This window comes from Gracilinanus agilis, chromosome 3, assembly GCF_016433145.1.
Source record: "Gracilinanus agilis isolate LMUSP501 chromosome 3, AgileGrace, whole genome shotgun sequence".
In the NCBI taxonomy this organism is placed as follows: Eukaryota; Metazoa; Chordata; class Mammalia; order Didelphimorphia; family Didelphidae; genus Gracilinanus; species Gracilinanus agilis.
Window position 1 is genome coordinate 204,218,448 of NC_058132.1, and position 20,484 is coordinate 204,238,931.

A 20,484-nucleotide genomic window follows, 5' to 3' on the forward strand; every position below is an offset into this window, starting at 1 on the left:
TGGGTGGGGAAGGTCAGACCAGTGCAGCTGGGGGAGCAAGTTGGGGGTAGAAGCAACTTCCTCTAACCTTCCTCCTATGCCTGGTCACACTGACCCACCCCAAAGAGCCCAACAATACACATGGAACTCAGGTAAGTCCACTGGATCACAGCTTGGGGTGGTTGAGTCTGTAAACACTATGGAGGTGCCCAGGTGGCAGCACAGATGCTGGGGAGAGATTAGAGAAAGACAGCAGATTGCCCTAGTCTCTCTCTTCTTGAGCCCACTCCAGTATGGAGTGGATTGCTCTTGGGGGTCCCAGGGAACTCCAGTCTACAATCCTGGACAGGTTAGAAGGCTGAGCTAGGACCAAAGGAGAGGAGGCACAGTTTTCAGGGATTAGGAAATATTGAACACCCCCTTACCCCCGTGGTGTGGAGGCTGGGAGCCTCCCCGCTCCATAGTTGTAGGGGCAGGTTCAAATTGATGAGGGAGAGTGGTTAGCTTACTCAGCTCCCAGGGAAGGACTGACTTGGGGACAAGGGTGGGTAGTGTTGCCTCTCGCAGGAGTTTTAGAGATAGCAGATGCCCTCCCACCAAGGCTATCCACCCTTCTCTTCTCTTTACTCATTGCTTAATTGGGCAAAGGCTTGGTGGGGTGGAGCAACAACTTCTGCTTTCCTCTGGTTTTTGCCTACAGTTAGGGGAGGAACGATGGCTGGGCAGGGTTGGACGCCCAACAGCCTATCTTGGTAGTGGAGGCGGAGAGGGGAGGGCGCTGGCCAGGAAGTCTTTGAGGAGCAGGGGACTCTGGGAGCTCTGATCCCAGGAGCTGGCGGCACTGGGCTGGGACTGGGGCTTAGCTATCCCCCAGCTAGGGGCTGCTCCCCGGGGCTGGGCAGCAGTTGGTAAAGCCTTTATTCTCTTTCCACATCCCTTATCATTCCCCTCCTGAACCCCCGCTTCCCTGTGCTTTCCCCTTCTTTTCCTGATGTCCCATAGGTACACGGTCCTGTTCTGACGAGTCAAGAAATGGGGGCACTATTTGGGGCAGTGCTAAGCTTGTTTCCTTGTGCTTTTCTCTTCTTCCTCCATATCCCCTAGGCACATGGTCCTGTCCTAAGGAGTCAAGAAATGGGGGCACGATTGGGGGCAGTGCCAGGCTTGCTTCCCTGTGTTTTTACCTTCTTTCCCTGATGTCCCCCAGGAATATGGTTCTGCCCTAGGGAGTCAAGAAGTGGGGGCACGATTAGGGAAGTGCCAGGCTTGAGGCTTGGGGGCAAGGACAAGCCATGAAAGAGGCTGGGTATATAACATTGCCATTTTTCCATGTAAGAAAGGCAGGGACCTTTGGAACCTGTTTGAAGGCAGAGCATGGTGGGAGGTTTTCCCCTTTATTTTTAGAAGCTGGAGAACTCACTGGGGAGGGCAATTTGGGGCCCAAGTAGGGAGACAGCAGGTCCCTGAGCACAATGTACAGTAGCTACTGGGATACCACCCTTGTATTTTACCCCATGCCATCATCCTGTCCTACTTTTTTTAGGAGTATGATTAAGAAGAGAGGGATAGGAGCTCATCCATTCCACTTTTTTTTTTTTAAGAACTATGATGAACAGAAGAAGAATGGGGGTCCGCATTCTGGCTCCCTTCTGCAACCTTCTTATTCTTCTTTTGATTCTTGGAATAATTTTTCTTTGACTCCAAGGTCCTTCTAGGTTCCTACTCTAAACATTCTCAGGCTGATGCCTCCTCTAGTCCATTTGACTAGTAAGAAGTTGGGGCTCAGAGCTTTCTGAGAAAGATCCCTGATTTAAGACAGAGAGTAGAGTCCTATCTAGAGGGAAATGGGGGCAGTGGTTCCTTAGAGGCTGGGACACAGAGGTTAGTGGATTTGGAGGGAATCCACCACTCAGAGATGCTGTCCTTACAGGTCTGAAAAGCTGGAGCAGAATGGGATGCCAGGCTGAGTCTCTTTGGCTCTGATTAACCCCACTCCACCATGCAGTGGCGAAGTCACTTGCCCTGGACCTCTTGGGGCAGAAATTTGAGGGGTCCATTTTGGCTAGCAGGTGAGCAGAAAATTGGGGGTCTTCTTCTTTGGTTTGGGAGTTATTTGTGCCTGTCCCATCCCTTCTGTAGGATCTGGAGACTGTCCCCCCAAAAGAACAGAGGTCTGGTCCCAAGGTTATCACATCCTGACTTCGTCACTGATAAGCTGAGTAATTTTGGATAAGTCATTTAACCTCTCTGACCCTGAGTTTCCTCATCAGAGAGGAAATTAGACCATGGGATCTCTGTAATCTTTTCCTATTCTGACCTTCATCTTGATTCAATGCCATTTAATTCAATAAGCCTGCAGTGTTTGAGTCACTAGGCTAGGCAGTTGGGGATATAAAGACCAAGATGAAACAGTCCCCAAAGATATTCTATTTTTGGGAAATAACAGGTGCACAGATAAGTATATGCAAAATAAGTATAATGTACATACAAAATTATTTCGGTGGGGGAAACCACTAGCAGCTAGGAGGATCCTGATGGACTTTCAATAAGAGATGGCATTTGAGTTGAGCTTTTTTTTTTTTTTTTTTAATTCTTACCTTCTGTCTTAGAATCAATTCTGTGTATTGGTTCCATGGCAGAAGAATGGTAAGGGCTAGGCAATGGAGGTCAAGTGACTTGCCCAGGGTCATACTGCTAGGAAGTGTCTGAGGCAAGATTTGAACCCAGGACCTCCCATCTCTGGGCCTGTCTCTTAATCCACTGAACCACCCAGCTGCTCCCTTGAGTTGAGTTTTAAAGGAAGCTGAGGAGTCTATCAAACTGTAGTGAGGAGGTAGTGTATACCATGGCAGACAACCTAGGCAAAGGCATAGAGGGAGGGGGCTAGTTTTTTTTTTTTTTTTAATTTTATTTTTTTTTAAACCCTTGTACTTCGGTGTATTGTCTCATAGGTGGAAGATTGGTAAGGGTGGGCAATGGGGGTCAAGTGACTTGCCCAGGGTCACACAGCTGGGAAGTGGCTGAGGCCAGGTTTGAACCCAGGACCTCCTGTCTCTAGGCCTGACTCTCACCCCACTGAGCTACCCAGCTGCCCCCAAGGGAGGGGGCTAGTTTTGCTGGAACATAGAGTGAATGAAGAAGAGTAGTAAGAGGCAAAGAGGTGGCTCAGTGGATAGAAAGCTAGGCCTGGAGATGGGAGGTCCTGGGTTCAAATTTGTTCTCATAGACTTTCTAGCTGTGTGACCTTGGGTAAGCCACTTAACCCTAATTGCCTAGTCCTTACCACTGTTCTGCCTTGGAACCAAAACTTAGTATCGGTTTTGAGACAGATGGTGAGAGTTTAAAAAAAAAGAAGTGGTCAACCTCCAGGAATTGATGCAGAGTTAAAGAAGCAGAACCAGGAGAACATTGTACACAGAGACTGATACACTGTGGCACAATCGAATATAATGGACTTTTCTACTAACAGCAATGCAATGACCCAGGACATTTCTGAGGGACCTATGAGAAAGAAGGCTATCCACATCTAGAGAAAGAACTGAGAGAGCAGAAACACAGAAAAAAACATATGATCAACCTTGTAGTGTGATAGGGATGTGATTAGAGTGTTGATGTTAAAAGATTACTCTATTGCAAATATGAATAACACGGAAATAGGTTTTGAATAATGATACATGTATAACCCAGTGGAGTTGCTTGTTGGCTTTGGGAGGGGGAAGGAGAAAGTGAGGGAAGAGGGGATCATGAATCATGTAACCATGGAAAAATATTCTAAATAAAAATTAAAAAATAAAAAATAAAAAAGAAGAGCTCGAAAAGGTAGAATAGATCCAAATTATGAAGGCCCAATAGGAGGAGTATTTAAATTTTTTTTTAAAGCCTCACTATCTGTCTTAGTCTCAGTGCTAAGACAGAAGAATGGCAAGGGCTAGGCAATCAGTGTCAAGTGACTTACTCAGGATCACACAGCTAGAAAGTATCTACTGTGCTACCTAGCTGCTCCTTAATTTTACCTTAAAGAGAAGGAATCTTTTAACACACACACTTATTTTGAACTTGACAATTACCAACAAACATGAATATTTCCATGTATGAGCAAAGACAAAGAAAGAAAGTTGCATGTGCAACTATGAATTTACCATGTATATATTGCTTGGTCTTAAAAAATTAAACATTAGCTTTAACATGGTAGAACCAACATTCATTGCCCATCTTATTTGTCTTCTTTTGAACTTCCTTCTCCTCCTCCTCTGCTCTGTGTATTTTTCTTTAATTAATGATTTTTTCTCTTTTTTTTTTTTGTGTCACTGTTACTCTCCCCTAAAACACTGTTCCCTTCTCTAATAAAAGCTCTCCCTTGTAACAAATAAAAATAGTATAACAAAACAAACTTATGTTGTATTGGTTTTGCCTGAAATATATGTCTCCTTCTGAACCTCTAGTCATCAGCCATCTGCCATGAGATGAGAAGCATGCTTCATCCTATGATCTGGTGCTGAGATAGGCCATTGTATTGGTCAAAGTTATCAAGCCTTCCAAAGTTGTACTTTGCAATGTTTTAATTAATATAAATTGTTCTCCTTGTTATTCTCACTTCCTTTTATATTGGTTTATACAAGTCTTTCCAGTTTCCTCTGAACCCATTCAAGAGGATGTTTTAGGGATATCAATCTGGCAGTGGTGTGGAGGATAGACCAAAGAACAGAGTGATTCTATGATTCTGGGACCTAAGGTTTCCTGTCTGAGGCTCCATTTATTTTGGTCATTGAGGGATGTTTTTGGGTATATTAGGATTAGGATGGGACCTAGGGATTGCATAAGGATAGAATGTAATAGTGTTTTCTTCTTTTATTCTTTGCAGGTAATCATGGCCAATTCCTACTCCACTGGAGTCAGCCCCTCGAAGCCCGGTGTTCTGATTTCCCCTTCAGGTTAGTTCTCAGGATAAGGATATTCCCACATTTCTCTCAATGCCTTGACTCCTCCTGCCCCCACTTTCAGGCCTGTAGTTCCAATGACAAGTAATCTTTTCTTTGGCTCCCTATACCCTGGGTTCTTGTTCCTTTAGCATTTTCAAATTCCCTTTCTTCTGGTTCCCTTCAAATTCCATCCTTTTGGTTCTCTGTTCTTGTCCCTTATTCTATCTCCCAGTCACACTTTTTTCTTTTGCTCCCTATTTATCTCTCTCTGTGTCTCTGCACTACCAACTCCTCATCTTCCATTTTCTCTCTCCTACACATTCTACAGTCATTTTTTTCTTTAGTTGGAGATGAAGGACCTCACTATTCAGACCTTGTCTCATCCTTTCCCTGTTCTTAGGGCTTTTATCCGAAACCAAGGAAGTTCTGTGGGTGGTTCATCTCCCCCAGGGAGGCATGGGCAGCTGTTCCGAAGCATCCCAGCTATGGGTAAGTGATTAGTAAGGTAGGTTTTCAAGGGACCTTCTTGGTTGGGTTGTCTGGTAATGTTAACATTCAATCATCCATCCATCCATCCATCCATCCATCCATCCATCCATCCACCCATCCACCCATCCACTCACCTTTCCCCCCATCCAATAGTGACTATTCATAATGGTCTCTGTGGGGTACAATGGGGCATAAAACATATTCCCTTCTCTCAAAGAGAGAAGAGTGAGTAATATGTAAACAAATAAGAATAATACAAATAATATAAAGCTAAATTTGATATGTGCCATGAAAGTAGTATAAACAAAGTCCATGTGACTGACTAATCAGCCTTAAAAATATCCTTCATTATTTCTCTCCCATACCAAAATCTCTCAATGGCTCCCCACTGACCAGTCCATATCACTCTACTTGGCCTTCATGTTAGTCCATTTTTGTTTAGCATTAACTGTCCTTGTCAGAGGCAGCTTGGTGTAGTGGATAGGGACCTAGACTTGGAGTTCTGAAGATTTGGGTTCAAAACTGCCTCTGACTTATATTAGCTTTTGACCATAGACAAGTCACTTGAGCTCTCAATGATCCAGGAAATTCTCCAAGTCTGTGAATTACTGATAAGTTGCCAGTCATCACTGGTGGACAGAGTTTCTACATCAGCCACAGTCTTACAAAACAAATATCAGGTTTGCTAAGTAGTTCAGTGGATAGAGAGCCAGGCCTGGAGTCAGGAGGACTTTGGTTCAAATCTGGACTGAGACACCTCCTAGCTGTGTTACTCTGGGCAAGTCACTTAACCCCAATTGCTTAGCCCTTGCTGTTCTGCCTTGAAAATGATATTTAGTATCATTTCTTGGAAGGTAAAGATTAAAAAAACAAAAAACAAATTTTAAACTGTCTAGCATGCTATTATGCTAGATCCAGGATGTCTTAGATACCTGCCTGATTCCCTACTCTGCATCCCAGATGTCTCTTCCTTGACTGATCCTATAGTTCCTTTAACCTCACCAGTTTTCTCTTACCCTCTAACACCTATCATGACCCCATGGATCCTTCCTGATCCACCCTGACTCCTCTTTTAGCTTGCTTGAGTCTCCCACCTGGCCATCCTAATTCCTAAGTTGTACTAGTATCTCTCCTAACTTCCCCTTGGCACCTTCTCTCCAGGTCCCCTTCAGCCTTTTTCTCCCTTATTTCCATGACTTTCTTTCTCCTATCTCCTCACCAGAATCAGTCCATCGGTACCGCCGAAGTCTAGCCGAATGGTTCATTCGGTTGCCACGGGAAGAACGCCAGTTTGGACCAACATTTTCTCTGGACACGGCCCATGTGGATCCTGTAATCCGTGAAAGCACCCCTGATGAGCTGCTGCGCCCACCTGCTGAACCTACCCTGGAACATCCACTCCCTCCTAAGGAGCTCCGAACACTGGCTCTGCCCCAGCTCTTTGACCCTGATGCATGTGGTCGACACGTACAGACAGTGGTGTTGTATGGAACAGTGGGTACAGGCAAGAGCACCCTGGTTAGAAAAATGGTGCTGGACTGGTGTCACGGGAGGCTGCCCAGCTTTGAGTTGGTCATTCCCTTCTCCTGTGAGGACCTGTCTGCCCCAGGACCTACACCCATCTCCCTGTACCAAATGGTGACCCGCCGGTACCCACACCTGAAAGAAGTGCTACCCCTTCTGGACAATGCTGGACCCCGGCTACTGTTTGTGCTCCATGGGATGGAGAGGCTCAACCTAGACTTCCGGATGGAGAGTACGGGGCTGCACGGTGATCCGCAAGTGTCTGCGGCGCCTACCACTATCATTGTTAATCTGCTGCGCAAGTTCATGTTGCCTGAGGTAGGTGGTCACCAACGCCCCATCCTTCAGGTGCTGCACCACTTGGTGTCCATATCTTATTTCATCACTGTCCTTTACCTTTAGTCGTTCTGGTTTCTCTGGCTTTTGCCTCTCTTATCCTAACCCTCACATTTTCTGTGATTTTCTCTCTCTTCTCTTATCCTACTATCTACTGGACATATCCATTTCACTTTTCTGAGTGAAGAATGACTATAAATACAGATTAATTTTTTTTCTTTTTCAATTAACAAGCATTTATTTAGGGATAGCTAGGTGGCTCTGTAGATATAGAGGCAGGCCTGGAGTCAGGAGGTCCTTGGTTCCAATGTGGCTTTAGATACTTCCTAGTAGGGTGACGTTGGGGAAGTCACTTAACCCCCTTTGCCTAGCCCTTACTCCTCTTCTGCCTTGGAACTGATACTTAGTATTGATTCTAAGACTAAAAGATAAGAGTTTCTGAAAAACAAGCAAACAAATGAAACAAGCATTAAATTTCTTTTTCTCCTCTCTTCCCCTACCCTCTTTTTCTCCCACTGAAAGGGGAAAAAAACCCCTTGTAACAAATATATATAATCAAGCAAAAGAAATCCCTACTTTGACCACATCCAGAAATGTATTTTTTGTTTCACCTTTTGATTATAAATGTGTTAAAGAATTGACACAGTGCTCTGCATTTTTCCTGATTTAACTAAGAAATTTGTTGTCATGCACAAGGGAAAAACGGGAGCATACCATGTATACAGCCATGTGTAGGTACTGAGAGGAGTGGAGCTGACTAATTACAAGTGGACTGAATGGGGTACAGAGTTGAAATGACAAACCGAAGATAGTCCAATGGTTGGGTAGAGGGAGGGGCAAAGTGACCAAATTATGATCGAAACATTCTGGGGACAAGGACCACAAGTTAAGTGAGTGTTTTTCATTATTTCTGCCTAGAAACAGCATTCTTTCTCATGGGAATGCACATTCCCTTAGTTCCCTCAGAGTACCAATATCTACTTTACGCATAGAGCTTTATAGCAACATCAGGTTTTCTATAAACCTAACAAAATAAGAGGTGTAGAGTTTCGATCCCAAAATGTTTATTTTCTTTTATAATACTGTTTTGTGACTCATTATATTTTGTTATGTTGTGATTTTAGGCAAATCCCTCCTCTTTGGACTGTAGTTTCATTCATCATCTTTAAAAGAGGCATTTGGAATAGATAAGCTTTAAGGTCTGAATCTATATCATGATTCTGTCATAAAAGAGAAGGAACTTCTGACTTCTTAGGAAATGGAAGGAGAAGGTAAATAAGCCTAATAACTAAGTTCCATTGTCATCCCTCTATTTAGGCCAGCATTCTGGTGACTACCCGGGCCTCTGCCGTTGGCCGAATCCCCAGCAAGTATGTGGGTCGCTATGGGGAGATCTGTGGCTTCTCTGACACCAACCTGCAGAAACTGTACTTTCAGCTCCGCTTTAACCAGCCTGACTGTAGACACAACGCAAATGGAGTGGGCACTTACGTCACCCCAGCTCAGCGGGACAACCTGATAGAAATGCTTTCCCGAAATCTGGAGGGGCACCATCAGATCGCTGCTGCCTGCTTCTTGCCCTCTTATTGCTGGCTGGTGTGTGCCACCTTATACTTCCTCCATGCACCCACACCTGCTGGGCAGACCCTGACAGGCATCTACACCAGCTTCCTGAGACTCAACTTTAGTGGGGAGATACTGGATAGCGCTGACCCCTCTCGGACATCGCTGATGGCCTACGCTGCCCGCACCATGGGTAAATTGGCCTATGAGGGTGTGGCATCTCGGAAAACCTACTTCTCTGAGAAGGATGTCCGGGAATGTCTAGAGTCTGGGGTGAAAACAGAAGAAGAGTTTCAGTTACTGCATGTCTTCCGCCGAGATGCTCTGCGATTTTTCTTGGCACCTTGTGTGGAGTCAGGGAAGCATGGCACTTTTGTGTTCACGGTGCCTGCCATGCAAGAGTACCTAGCTGCCCTATATATTGTGCTAGGTGAACGCAAGACCGCCTGGCAGCGAGTGGGCAAGGAGGCGGCGGAGCTGGTGGGCCGAGTGGGTGAGGATGTTAGCCTAGTGCTGAGTGTTGTGGCCAAGCTGCTCCCCCTTCGGGTGCTGCCTCTGCTTTTCAATTTACTCAAGGTAATAATTCTGTTCTTCCACCCCATCATCCCTCTTCTCCATATCAGGACCCCATCCTTACGTCCTATCCTTTTGGGAAACTGTATTGTAGGCAGCCAGTGTCGATTTCCTGGATAGGTTGGGGAGGAAAGGGAGGAATGTAAGGGAGGGAAGAACCCATAGAAGATTTTATTATAGTTGGATCTATCACTAGAAAAAAAGAATAATTCAGTCTGAACTCAGTTTATTTCCAAATGTTGTAAAACACCCTCTTTTCTCATAATTATACTCTAAAAGGTCTAGTTCCCTGTCCACCCTCTCCTTCCAGGAGTGAAAACTCTTTCACTCCCATAATTTATTTTGTTTAAAGTAGTTAATAGCTATTTGGAAGTAACTTTGGAGCAGGTGGGAAGAATATCCGATATGGAAACAGAGGATTTTGATTCAAATTCTAGCTCTCATGCTTATTAGCTATAGTGACTCTAGACTTTGCTACAGAAGCCTCAGTTTCCTTATCAGTAAAATGAGGGAGTTGGACTGAATGCCTGGCTAGCTATAAATAATACAATGGTCAGTTCTGAGTAGGATCTTAGCTTCAAAGGGACCATGAACATATGGAAAGAAGGCAGAAAGGAACAATATAGCTGGGGAAAGAGGATTGGAGAGTGAGGCAGGTGAGGTTTTGGAATGATTCAGTTTAGGAAAGAGAAGGTAAAGGGTGAGGACTTCCATAATTTCTATAAATGTGATTTATGTGAAATTTGAGAGAATCTAGCAATTCTTCATCTTGTTCAGTCATTTTTCAGTTGTGTCTGCCTCTTCATGACCCCATTTGGGGTTTTCTTGGCAAAGATACTAGAATGGTTTGCCATTTATTTCTTCAGCTCATTTGATAGATGAGGAAATGGAGGCACAGAAGGTGAAGTGATTTGCCCAGGGTCACATAACTAGTAAGTGTCTGTGGTCAGATTTGAACTCAGGAAGATGAAGCTTCTTGACTTCAGGCCTGGAACTCTATTGCATCACCTAGCTTCAACTAGGAGAAAAAAAAAATTGTACTATGATGATAGCAAGAGGGACTAAGGGTAGTCTTTAGGATGGGCTGTTTTCCAACAGCACCTTGTTTTCTAAAAATCATTGTGGAGGATATAAAGTATAAGATATGTTTTCTTCCTTGGAGGCACTTATGACTTAGTTGGGGATAGAGATTTCTAATTCATAGAACACTAGTTGTTTCTTTATACTCTTGCCTTCTGTCTTAGTATCCATTCTAGACAATCAAGATCAAGTGACTTGCTCAGGGTCATACAGCTAGGAAGTACCTAAGGCAAGTTTTGAACCCAGGTCCTTCTGACTCCAGGCCTGGCTTTCAATCCACTGTGTTATCTAGCTGCCCCTCATAGAACATTTGTTAACCATTTTCTGTGTGTAGAGCAATTTTTGGGACGCTATCAGATGTAGAGTACAGATAAGATGTGTTTTCTGTTCTAACACTTACAATCAAGTCTTAGAGAGAGAATATTTCATAGTTCCATGAGAGAAGTATAAATAGAATGTTATATGACTAATCTTCCTTAAATACACCCTTTATCATGTCATTCCCTTCCTTGATAAGGTCACTCCCTTGAATGAGAGAAAAATCCTCAATGGCTCCCCATTGACACAAAGCCGTGTTTCTCTGCCTGGTCTTCAAGTTAGTCTGTGTCCAAAAGCAACCATGGGGAAGAAAAGACTAAGGGGAAATGAGTATTTAAAGACTCTTCTATGCAAGAGGTATTAGATTTGTTCTGTCTGGCCCCAGAGGGCATAGCTGTGAGCAGTGGGTAGATGGAGTAAAGAAGAAGCTATTAGCAGCCATAAAAAAACAAACAAAACAGAAACAAACTTTGAGATAATTACAGCTGTTAAAATATAGAATGAGTTCTGCCTCTGTAAGAACACCAATAACAAAATGACAATAATAATAAATAAATAATGATGGCTAGCATTATATAGCACTTTAAGGTTTGCAAAGCACGTTCTAATTATTATCTATTCTCACAGCAATTCTGTAAGTAGGTGCTATCATTATACCTCTTTTACAGATGAAGTAACTGAGGCAGACCAAGGTTAAGTGGCTTGCCCAGAGACACACTATTAATAAGTATCTGCAGTTGGATTTGAGTTCAGGATTTCTTGACCTCAGTTCTAATGCTTTATCCACTGGGGGTCACTCAGTAAACAGTGAATGCCTAATCTCTGGAGGCATAAAAGCTGAGGCCACTTTTAGAGGATAACGTTGGTAAGCTTCATGATTTGGATATTTGGAGTACCCCACAGATTTCCTCCAACTCCGAACTTCTGTGATTAAGGCTGTGCTCCCTCTTTTTGTTTTATTTATTTATTTGTTTGTTTTTTAATGACCCTTAAATGGCTTAGTGACATCTCTATAAGTCAGAAAGGTGAGGACTAGACATTTGGGGTTAAGTGACTTGCCAGGGACACGCAGCTAGGAATTATTCGAGGCCAGATATGAACTCAGGCCATCCCAACTCTAGACCTGATACTCTACCCATGGTGCCACCTACTTGTCCTGCCCTCTTTTTTTATTTTTTATTTTTTTAAGCCCTTATCTTCTGTCTTAGAATCAATACCAGGTATTGGTTCTAAGGCAGAAGAGTGGTAAGGGATAGGCAATGGGGGTTAAGTGACTTGCCCAGGGTCACACAGCTAGGAAGTGTCTGAGGCCACATTTGAACCCAGGACCTCCCATCTCTGGGCCTGACTCTCAATCTACTGAGCCACCCAGTTCTCCCCCCGCCCTTTTAAAAACAGATAAGGAAAACAATTCAGAGCTTGACTAACTTAAGGTTATACAGGGAATAAGTGGAAGAGCTAAGACTGGAAGCCAACTTTTCATGATTCTAAGGGCAATATTCTTCCTGCTATGGCATATCGCCAACATAATACAAAGAGCAGAGATGTATTTGGGGGTATAAAACAAAACAAAAAACAACATAAGACTATACAACATAAAAAAAAAGCTGTCTCAAGGCAGCTTATGATAAGAGTATAGAATCAGTAAAAATAATGAGTTCAGAGAAGGAAGAGAGATGTTGAGGGGCCCTGAGTTATTGGAGAAGACTTTATAAGACATGATGGTCATTCTTCTTGCTTCTCTTTTCAGGTTGTGCCTAGAGTATTTGGACGGTGGGCAGGCAAAAGTCGGGAAGCAGTCGCCCAGGCCATGGTCCTAGAGATGTTTCGGGAGGAGGACTATTACAATGATGATGTGCTGGACCAATTAGGGGCCAGCATCCTGGGGGTTGAGGGCCCACGGCGCCATCCCGATGAACCACCTGATGATGAGGTTTTTGAACTCTTCCCCATGTTCATGGGGGGACTGCTTTCCTCCCGAAATCGTGTAGTGCTGGCCCAGCTGGGCTGTCCTATCAAGAACATGGATGCCCTGGAAAATGCCCAGGCCATTAAGAAGAAGTTGGTGAAGTTGGGCCGACAAGGCCTGCCCCCTTCAGAACTTATGGATCACCTTTTCTTTCACTATGAGTTTCAGAACCAGCATTTCTCAGCTGAGTTGCTCAGCTCCCTGCGCCAGCTCAACTTGGCAAGTGTGCGTATGACACCTCTTAAGTGCTCTGTGGTGGCATCAGTGCTGGGAAGTGGTACACATACCCTGGATGAGGTCAACCTGGCCTCCTGCCAACTGGACCCAGCTGGTCTGCGCACTCTCATGCCTGTCTTCTTGCGTGCCCGAAAGCTTGGGTGAGAAACCACTGCAGGCCCTTGGCATTAGCCACCCAGCTGGCAGAGAACGACTAGACAAGAGGAGAGACCATCCAGGATAGGGGGTAAAGGGAGGAAAAAGGAATCTGGTAACAATTGACTAGATTCAAATTCTATCTTGGCAACTTTATAGTTGTGTGACCTCTTTCAAGTCATTTTCCTCCATATTTCAGTTTCCACATCTATAAAACAAGGACATTGGCCTGGATGATCTCTAAGGTTCCTCCCACATGATTGGGATTGTTTGGAGTGAGGGTGGGAAAAAAGGGAGGAAGTCTTAGATGTTGAAGAGGAATGTTGGGGAAATGCAGGAGTATAAACTAAATGGAGGAAGTCTGACTGACTTGATGAGGAGATGAGAATAGGATGGAAGGAAATGTCAGGTAGAAAGTCTGAAAGACTGGAGTGATGGAGAAAGCCAATGCTATAATTTTTTTTAACATTTAATAATATTTATTTTTTAGAAAAGTTAACATGGTTACATGATTCATGTTCTTACTTTCCCCTTCAACCCCCAACCTCTCCCCCACCCCCCATAGCCGATGCGCATTTCCATTGGTTTTAACACGTGTCTTTGATCAAGACCTATTTCCAAATTGTTGATAGTTGCCCAATGCTGTAATTTTTTTTTAACCTTCTGTCTTAGAATCAAAACTACGGATTGGTTCCAAGTCAGAAGAGTGGTAAGGGTGGGCAATGGAGGTTAAGCAACTTGTCCAGGGTCATACAGCTAGGAAGTGTCTGAGGCCAGTTTTGAACTAAGGATCTCCCATCTCCAGGCTTGGCTCTCTAACCACTGAGCTGCCTAGCTGTCCCCAGAATGCTATCACTCTTGATGCTTCCTTCATCCTCATATTCATTAGTTCTTCTCTCTTTCTCTCTCTGCTCTAGCCTACAGTTGAACAGTCTGGGCCCTGAGGCCTGTAAGGACATCCGAGACCTCCTTCTGCATGACCAATGCCAAGTTACCACCCTTCGGTGAGCACACTTCGGGAAGGGCTACTAAGAGGATGTGGGAAGGCTGGTTTTCTCTGGGCCCTTTTTCCTGGTCCCCTCCCCACAATTCTTTTGGACAGAGAAACTGTCGGTATTGAATAGACTTGTATTAAACTCCTACTAGGTGCTAGTTGCTGAGTACAAAGATTAAAACAACCCATTTATAGAGCACTTTAAGGTCTGTGGCATGTTTTCCCAGAACCTTCTGAGTGGCTAGTATAAGTATTAACCCTATTTGAAAAATAAGGAAGCTGAGACCAAGAGGGGAAAAGGAGCCCACCTGGGGTCACATTCACATCCATAAATATATATAATTAGGGATGCAATGTGGGATGAATGATGGTTTTAGAGTCACAAGACGTGGGTTCATATTCAAGCTTTTCCACTCACGGTCTTCTGACCTTAGATAAAGTCATTATACCTTCCTGGTCATAATCTTCATGTCTGGAAAATGAGATAATTGTGCTAATTGACCTCCAAGGTGCCTTCCAGGTCTAACTCTGAAATACAAGAGTAGGAAGAATGATGGAGAAGGAGGAAATAACTAGGCTATTGCCCTAGGAAAATTTGAGTATGGAAAGAACATTTTCAGCTGAGAGGATCAAGGAATGATAGCTTAAACTAATTTATGTGCTCCACATCATCCTTGAGGAAAGATAAATTGAGGTAATTGTCCACTTTGTTCCTGAGACTGGGTAACTTTAGTTATATGAAGGCAGTGGGGGAAGAGCTTATCAGAGAAGGTGTCATTTTAATGTGGTAATTGGAGTTAAATAAGACATGAGGGTTCATACATGTGGTGGGTAGATTGACTGAAATGACTGAGGAAAAAATGGATTGAGTTTCCAAGCCTATTGATTGGTTGATTGATTTTTTTTTTAAAGCCCTTACCTTCTATCAAAGTCAATTCATTCTATTGGTTCCAAGGCAGAAGAGTGGTAAGGACTAGTGGAGGTTAAGTGGCTTGCCCAGGGTCACACAACTAGGAAGTATCTGAGGCTAGGTTTGAACCTAGGACCTCCCATCTTTAGATCTGGCTCTCAATCCACTGAGCCACCCAGCTACCCCCACCAAGCCTATTGATTTACTAAGCAATGCAGGCCAATCATGGCCATTGCACTGATCAGAATTCTAAAGTTTGTCCAAGCTGTTTTCCTTTATAATACCATTATGCTAAAAATTATTTTCTTGGTTCTGTTCACAACACCGTACATCAGTTCATATAAGGTTTCTCTGAAACCTTTCATCATGACAAATTGGGACCAGGCTTCCTCAGCTTGTCACTAGACCTCAAATACAAGAGGAGATAGGTTTTCATGCATTTAGAGAAAACAGTTAATGTAAGATTAGATAATCTGATTTCCAATTGGAATAAATATCAGGGGCTTTCTGAGTTGGGAGGAGGAGAGTGAACATTCTCTGAAATCAGAAAAAGAGATATCCCACTCCCTGCCCAAGTGTCTATATTCAATCAAAGGAACAAGCAAACAGTAACTGATCAGTACAGAGCCAGTTTTCAGATAAGACCTATGGGTAGTTTGAGATGTATAAGTGTGAGAAAACTCCTTGCATCAGTCTTTGGATCTGACTGGGCTTCTGGTCAACATAACCTAGGTTTTTAGTTAAGATTGTCTAAGGAACAGGTAATATGGCCCATCTTCCTAGTCACACAGGGCTAGGTTCAAACAGTTCAATAAAGTTTTCCGACAAGACAGAAATTAGACTAGACCCATAATTGAACAGAAAGGGAACTGAGCCAGCTCCAGAATTGAGTGAAAAGATGTAGTCAGTGTGGTTCACTCAATTCTCACATTCTCTCATACAAAGACACTTAGCCCATGATGGGGGCCAAGAAAAGACCCTGAATGGCTACTTTTTTAAAAGAATTTTTATTTTTAAAAATTAGCTAAATTTACTTTCTTTCCTTCCATTTCTCTCCACTGAAAAATAAAGAATAAAACCTTTGTAACAGTGGGGGTTAAGTGTAACCCCTACTTTGTAACAAATATGCATAGAAAAGCCAAAAAAAATTTCACATTGGCCATGTCTAAAGATACACGTTTCAATATGTATGTATCCTGAGTCTATTGCTTTTCTGTTAAGAAGTGGGTACCATGTTTCATCATGAGTCCTCTGGAATAATGGTTGATCATTGCATTGATCAGAATTCCAAAGTTTGTCCAAGCTATTTTCCTTTATAATATCATTATGCTAAAAATTATTTTCCTGGTTCTGTTCACATCACTGTGCATCAGTTCATATAAGGTTTCTCTGAAAACTTTCATCATTTCTTCTAGCACAATAGTATTCTATCACATACATATGCTATAATTTTTTCATCCATTCCTCAAATAATGAGTATTTCCTCATTTTCAATTCTTTACCTTCACAAAAAAGGGTTGCTGTAATTATTTTTGTACCCAGAATTCCTTTTTCTCTTTCTTTAACCTCTTTGGGGGTAGAAGCCTACTAGTGATATTTTAGGGTCCAAGGGTATGCAAAGTTTGGGGGCATGGTTCCAATTTACTTTCCAGAATGCCTGGATCAGTCCATAGTTCCATCGATAGTATATTAATATGTAATTAGGAAATATTTAACTAAATAAAAATTTATTTTAAAAAGCAGTACATTAATAAGTCCATTTCCTGATACCCTATCCAGAATTTGGCATTTTCCATATTTGTCAACTTAGTCAATTTCATTATGATGTGCCAATTTTATTATTATGCATTAAAAGAAAACAAGTAACAGGATGTAAACTGAGATAGAAAGAGGTACTAATTTTTTATTCTTTATGGTGTGAGGTGGAACCTTAGAGCTGCTTTAAATCTAGAATTATTTGTGATTTGGAGCATTTTTTCATATGGCTATTGATAGCTTGGATTCCTTCCTCTGAGAACTTTACATTCTTTAGCCATTTGTCAATTGAGAAATGGCTTTTATTATAAATTTGAATCAGTTATTTACCTATATATCTTAGTAAAAATAATAATAGCTAGCTGTGTTCTAGACAGTGTGCTAAGTGCTTTATGGGTATTATCTCACTTGGTCTTCACAACAACCCTGGGAGGTTGTTGCTATTATTATCCCCATTTTACAGATGATGAAATTGAGGCATACAGAAGTAAAAGTGACTTGCCCAGGGCAAAACAGCTAGTAAATCCCTGAGTTTAGATTTGAACTTGGGTCTTCCTAACTCCATACTCAGCGTTCTATCCACCGTACCATGCAGCTTGCCCTCAGCCAAACACCTTTATGAGAGAAACTTGCTATAAACACCTTACATTTCCTAGCTGCCTGCTTCTCCTCTAATTTTAACCACATCTGCCTCTTCTCCACCATACTTGAGTTGTACTTGACTGTTTTCTGCCTTCTCCCATTGGTTTTCTCTGCAAAGCTGCCCTTGAGGAATAAAAGAATCACTATCTTGGAAGTCTCAGGCTGGGAGGCAGCAGAGCTAAGGACTCCGGAAATTAGGGGAGGAAAAATGAAAGCCACTTGAACCAAGTTAAAATGTACCTGGGAAATATAGAATAAGATCAACAAAAATATACCATAAAACACAGATAACATGGTATTTTATAGCTAAGTCAATATACAGTCTGCAGGAATCCTTTGGTAGGGGTTAAATGATCCTGGTTTCTGTTTGAGTTTGACACCACTGGTGTAATACAAAGAGTACTGGATTTGGAATCAGATGATCTGGGTTCAAATCTTGGCATCTATTATTCACTCTCTGTGTGACCTTAAGCAAATCATTTTGTCTCCTCTCAGCCTCAGTTTCTTCATCTGCAAAACTGAATGATTGCATTTGAGAAAAATTTCTTAACATAGGATCTATGAACTTGATTTTTAAAAAAAAAATTGGTTTTAAAAAGGAGAATGTAGCTAGGTGGCTCAGTGGATAGAGCTTTAGGTTTGTGGTCAGGAGGACCTAGCCTCAGACATGTCCTACCTGTGACCCTGGGCAAGTCACTTATCCCTTTTTGTGTAGTCCTTGTCTTTCTGTCTTTTCTTTCTTTCTTTCTTTCTTTCTTTCTTTCTTTCTTTCTTTCTTTCTTTCTTTCTTTCTTTCTTTCTTTCTTTCTTTCTTTCTTTCTTTCAACTAAGACAGAAAGTAAGGGTTTTAAAAGAAAGTACAAAAAGAAAGACAGAAAGTAAAAGTTTAAAAAAATGTCGATAGTTGCTTCAATATAAGTGGTTTGTAGTCTTGTCTTTTCCTTTATTCATTTAAAAACATTTTTTTTTTGAGAAGGGTGCATATACTTCATCAGACTACCACAGAGTTTTATTATAAAAAAAAATTAGCCTCTGGACTAGATGACCTCAAAGGTCCCTTCCAGCTCTAAAGCTTGTGTTCCTAAACTGATTTTACCAGAATGACAATGTTGTATGAGGAGGAGGGCATGTTTTATTACTAGCTCTGAACCCAATTCCCTCTGAGGGTTGGTTCTCAGTAAATGCTGTCGGCTATGTGGGCTTCCTTCCTCAAGGGTTCTGGGGCAAGCTGGAACATCAATTTCCTATAACCCCATCCTTCTCCTACTGCAGTCTCTCCAACAATCCACTCACAGCAGCAGGTCTAGCCCTATTGGTAGAAGGCCTGAGCGGGAACACTTCTTTGACCCACCTGTCTCTGCTGCACACTGGGCTTGGGGATGAAGGTCTGGAGCTTCTGGCTACCCATCTGGAACGAAACCAACAGCTTCGGGAGCTGAATGTGGCCTACAATGGAGCAGGTGATGCAGCAGCCCTTGGCCTGGCTAGGGCTGCCAGGCAACACCCCTCTCTGGAGCTATTACAGTGAGTGATCATTCATTCCCTTCTCCTCCTTTCCTTGGGCCCAGCTTCTATCTTTTGAGGGTCAAAGACTCTTCCTACTTTATTAGTCAGCAATCATTGAGACCTACCTGTGTAGAGGTCCCCCCTCAGTCTTCACATCTTTTAATAAATACCTATGATTGAAATTCCTCTGGTCCCTATAGAACCTTGACCCTTTTGTGATTGGTCCTAACCTTTCCTTCTTCCGTCATTGTTTCTCTTAGGGCCCTGGCTGTCTGGTTCCCATACCAGCTCTGGTCTACATTATGCACTGTGGTTGATCCTTATTCCCCCTTAATCCATCATTGGCCACCATGCTCTCCTCTCTAACTTCCACTTAGTCATTTCTTCCTTCCTCACTGCCTCTCATTGACTCTCTCTTTTATTATTTACTTTGCTTTTCCCACTGTGCCTCCTAGTGAGTTGACCCTTCTCTTCCCCCTTTTAACACTAGCCTCTACTTCAATGAGCTGAGCCCAGAGGGCCGGAAGAAGCTACGAGAGCTAGAAGGTGCTACTGCTGGAGGGGCCCGAGTGGCAGCATCACTGACTGAAGGCACAGCTGTGTCGGAGCACTGGTCTGTGATCTTGGGTGAAATTCAGCGCAATTTGAACAGCTGGGAGCGAGGCCGGGTCCAGCGTCACCTGACGATGCTACTACGAGACCTGGAAGACAGCCGGAGTGCCACCCTTAATCCCTGGCGCAAAGCCCAACTGCTGCGGGTGGAGGGCGAAGTCAAATCCCTATTGGAGGGCTTAGGTGGCCCGGTGAGTTGAGGCAGGCATTAGGCACAGAGTTGTCCTATTCTTTGGTACCTACCCCTTTGTCCCTTGTTGCCCTCCATATATAGTGGTGGAGAGATCCTTCTCTGAACTGAGAGGGACACTTCAGACTTTGGGGTGAGGGAATAGTCACAGCCCTGCTTTGATATAACATGTCCTCCCTATTCTCCCTAAACTCTGGAGAGTCCAGATCGTAGCCACAAAACTGTTGCTGTATGACCATTGGGGGAATTTGCTTATTCGAATTTTTTTGGGGAGGTGTGTCAGCAACACATAAGGGGGCTCTTCCTAAGCTCTTTAAGGGCCAGGTCATTCCCTTCCACTCTCCTTGAGAATTAGGCGATGAAGCTGAACATCATCTCAACCATCCCTACTTGTTGTGGCCTATGCTAGTCCCTTCTTCCTGGAGGGCTCACTCAGATTAGTTGTGAAGACAATGACCATCTACATGCCCACACAGTCCCCTCCTCCTTCCTGTGCTAAATCAAGTCCGCTGTGGATTCAAGGGGAGCCAGTAGATGCCTTTTTCTTCCATTGGTGCCTTCTTATTTGCTTTCCCCAGGCTCTCAATGATGCGCAAAGCATGGTGGCTCCCAGAAACAGGTGCCCTGATTTGCTGCCATTAAAAACAAAAATGTGTGTCTTCCACCTAATGTTGTGGTCTCTTCTTTCTTGGCAAAAAAAAAAAAAAATCTATTACTGGTTGAACCAATGCCCTCCTAGAAATACCCTGGGAT

General features: G+C 43.2%; 1 protein-coding gene across 1 annotated transcript; it reads left to right on the forward strand.

Annotated features, from left to right (window-relative positions):
* The first annotated feature begins 808 nt into the window (after window positions 1-808).
* Window positions 809-20,395, forward strand: NLRX1 (NLR family member X1). Its single transcript, XM_044666384.1, has 10 exons — window positions 809-887; window positions 1,910-2,048; window positions 4,841-4,910; window positions 5,299-5,387; window positions 6,610-7,229; window positions 8,565-9,386; window positions 12,532-13,127; window positions 14,040-14,126; window positions 18,696-18,947; window positions 19,420-20,395. The coding sequence occupies exons 2-10, from the start codon at window positions 1,979-1,981 to the stop codon at window positions 19,739-19,741; spliced, it is 2,928 nt and encodes a 975-aa protein (XP_044522319.1). The 5' UTR covers window positions 809-887; window positions 1,910-1,978; the 3' UTR covers window positions 19,742-20,395.
* The last annotated feature ends 89 nt before the right edge of the window (window positions 20,396-20,484 follow it).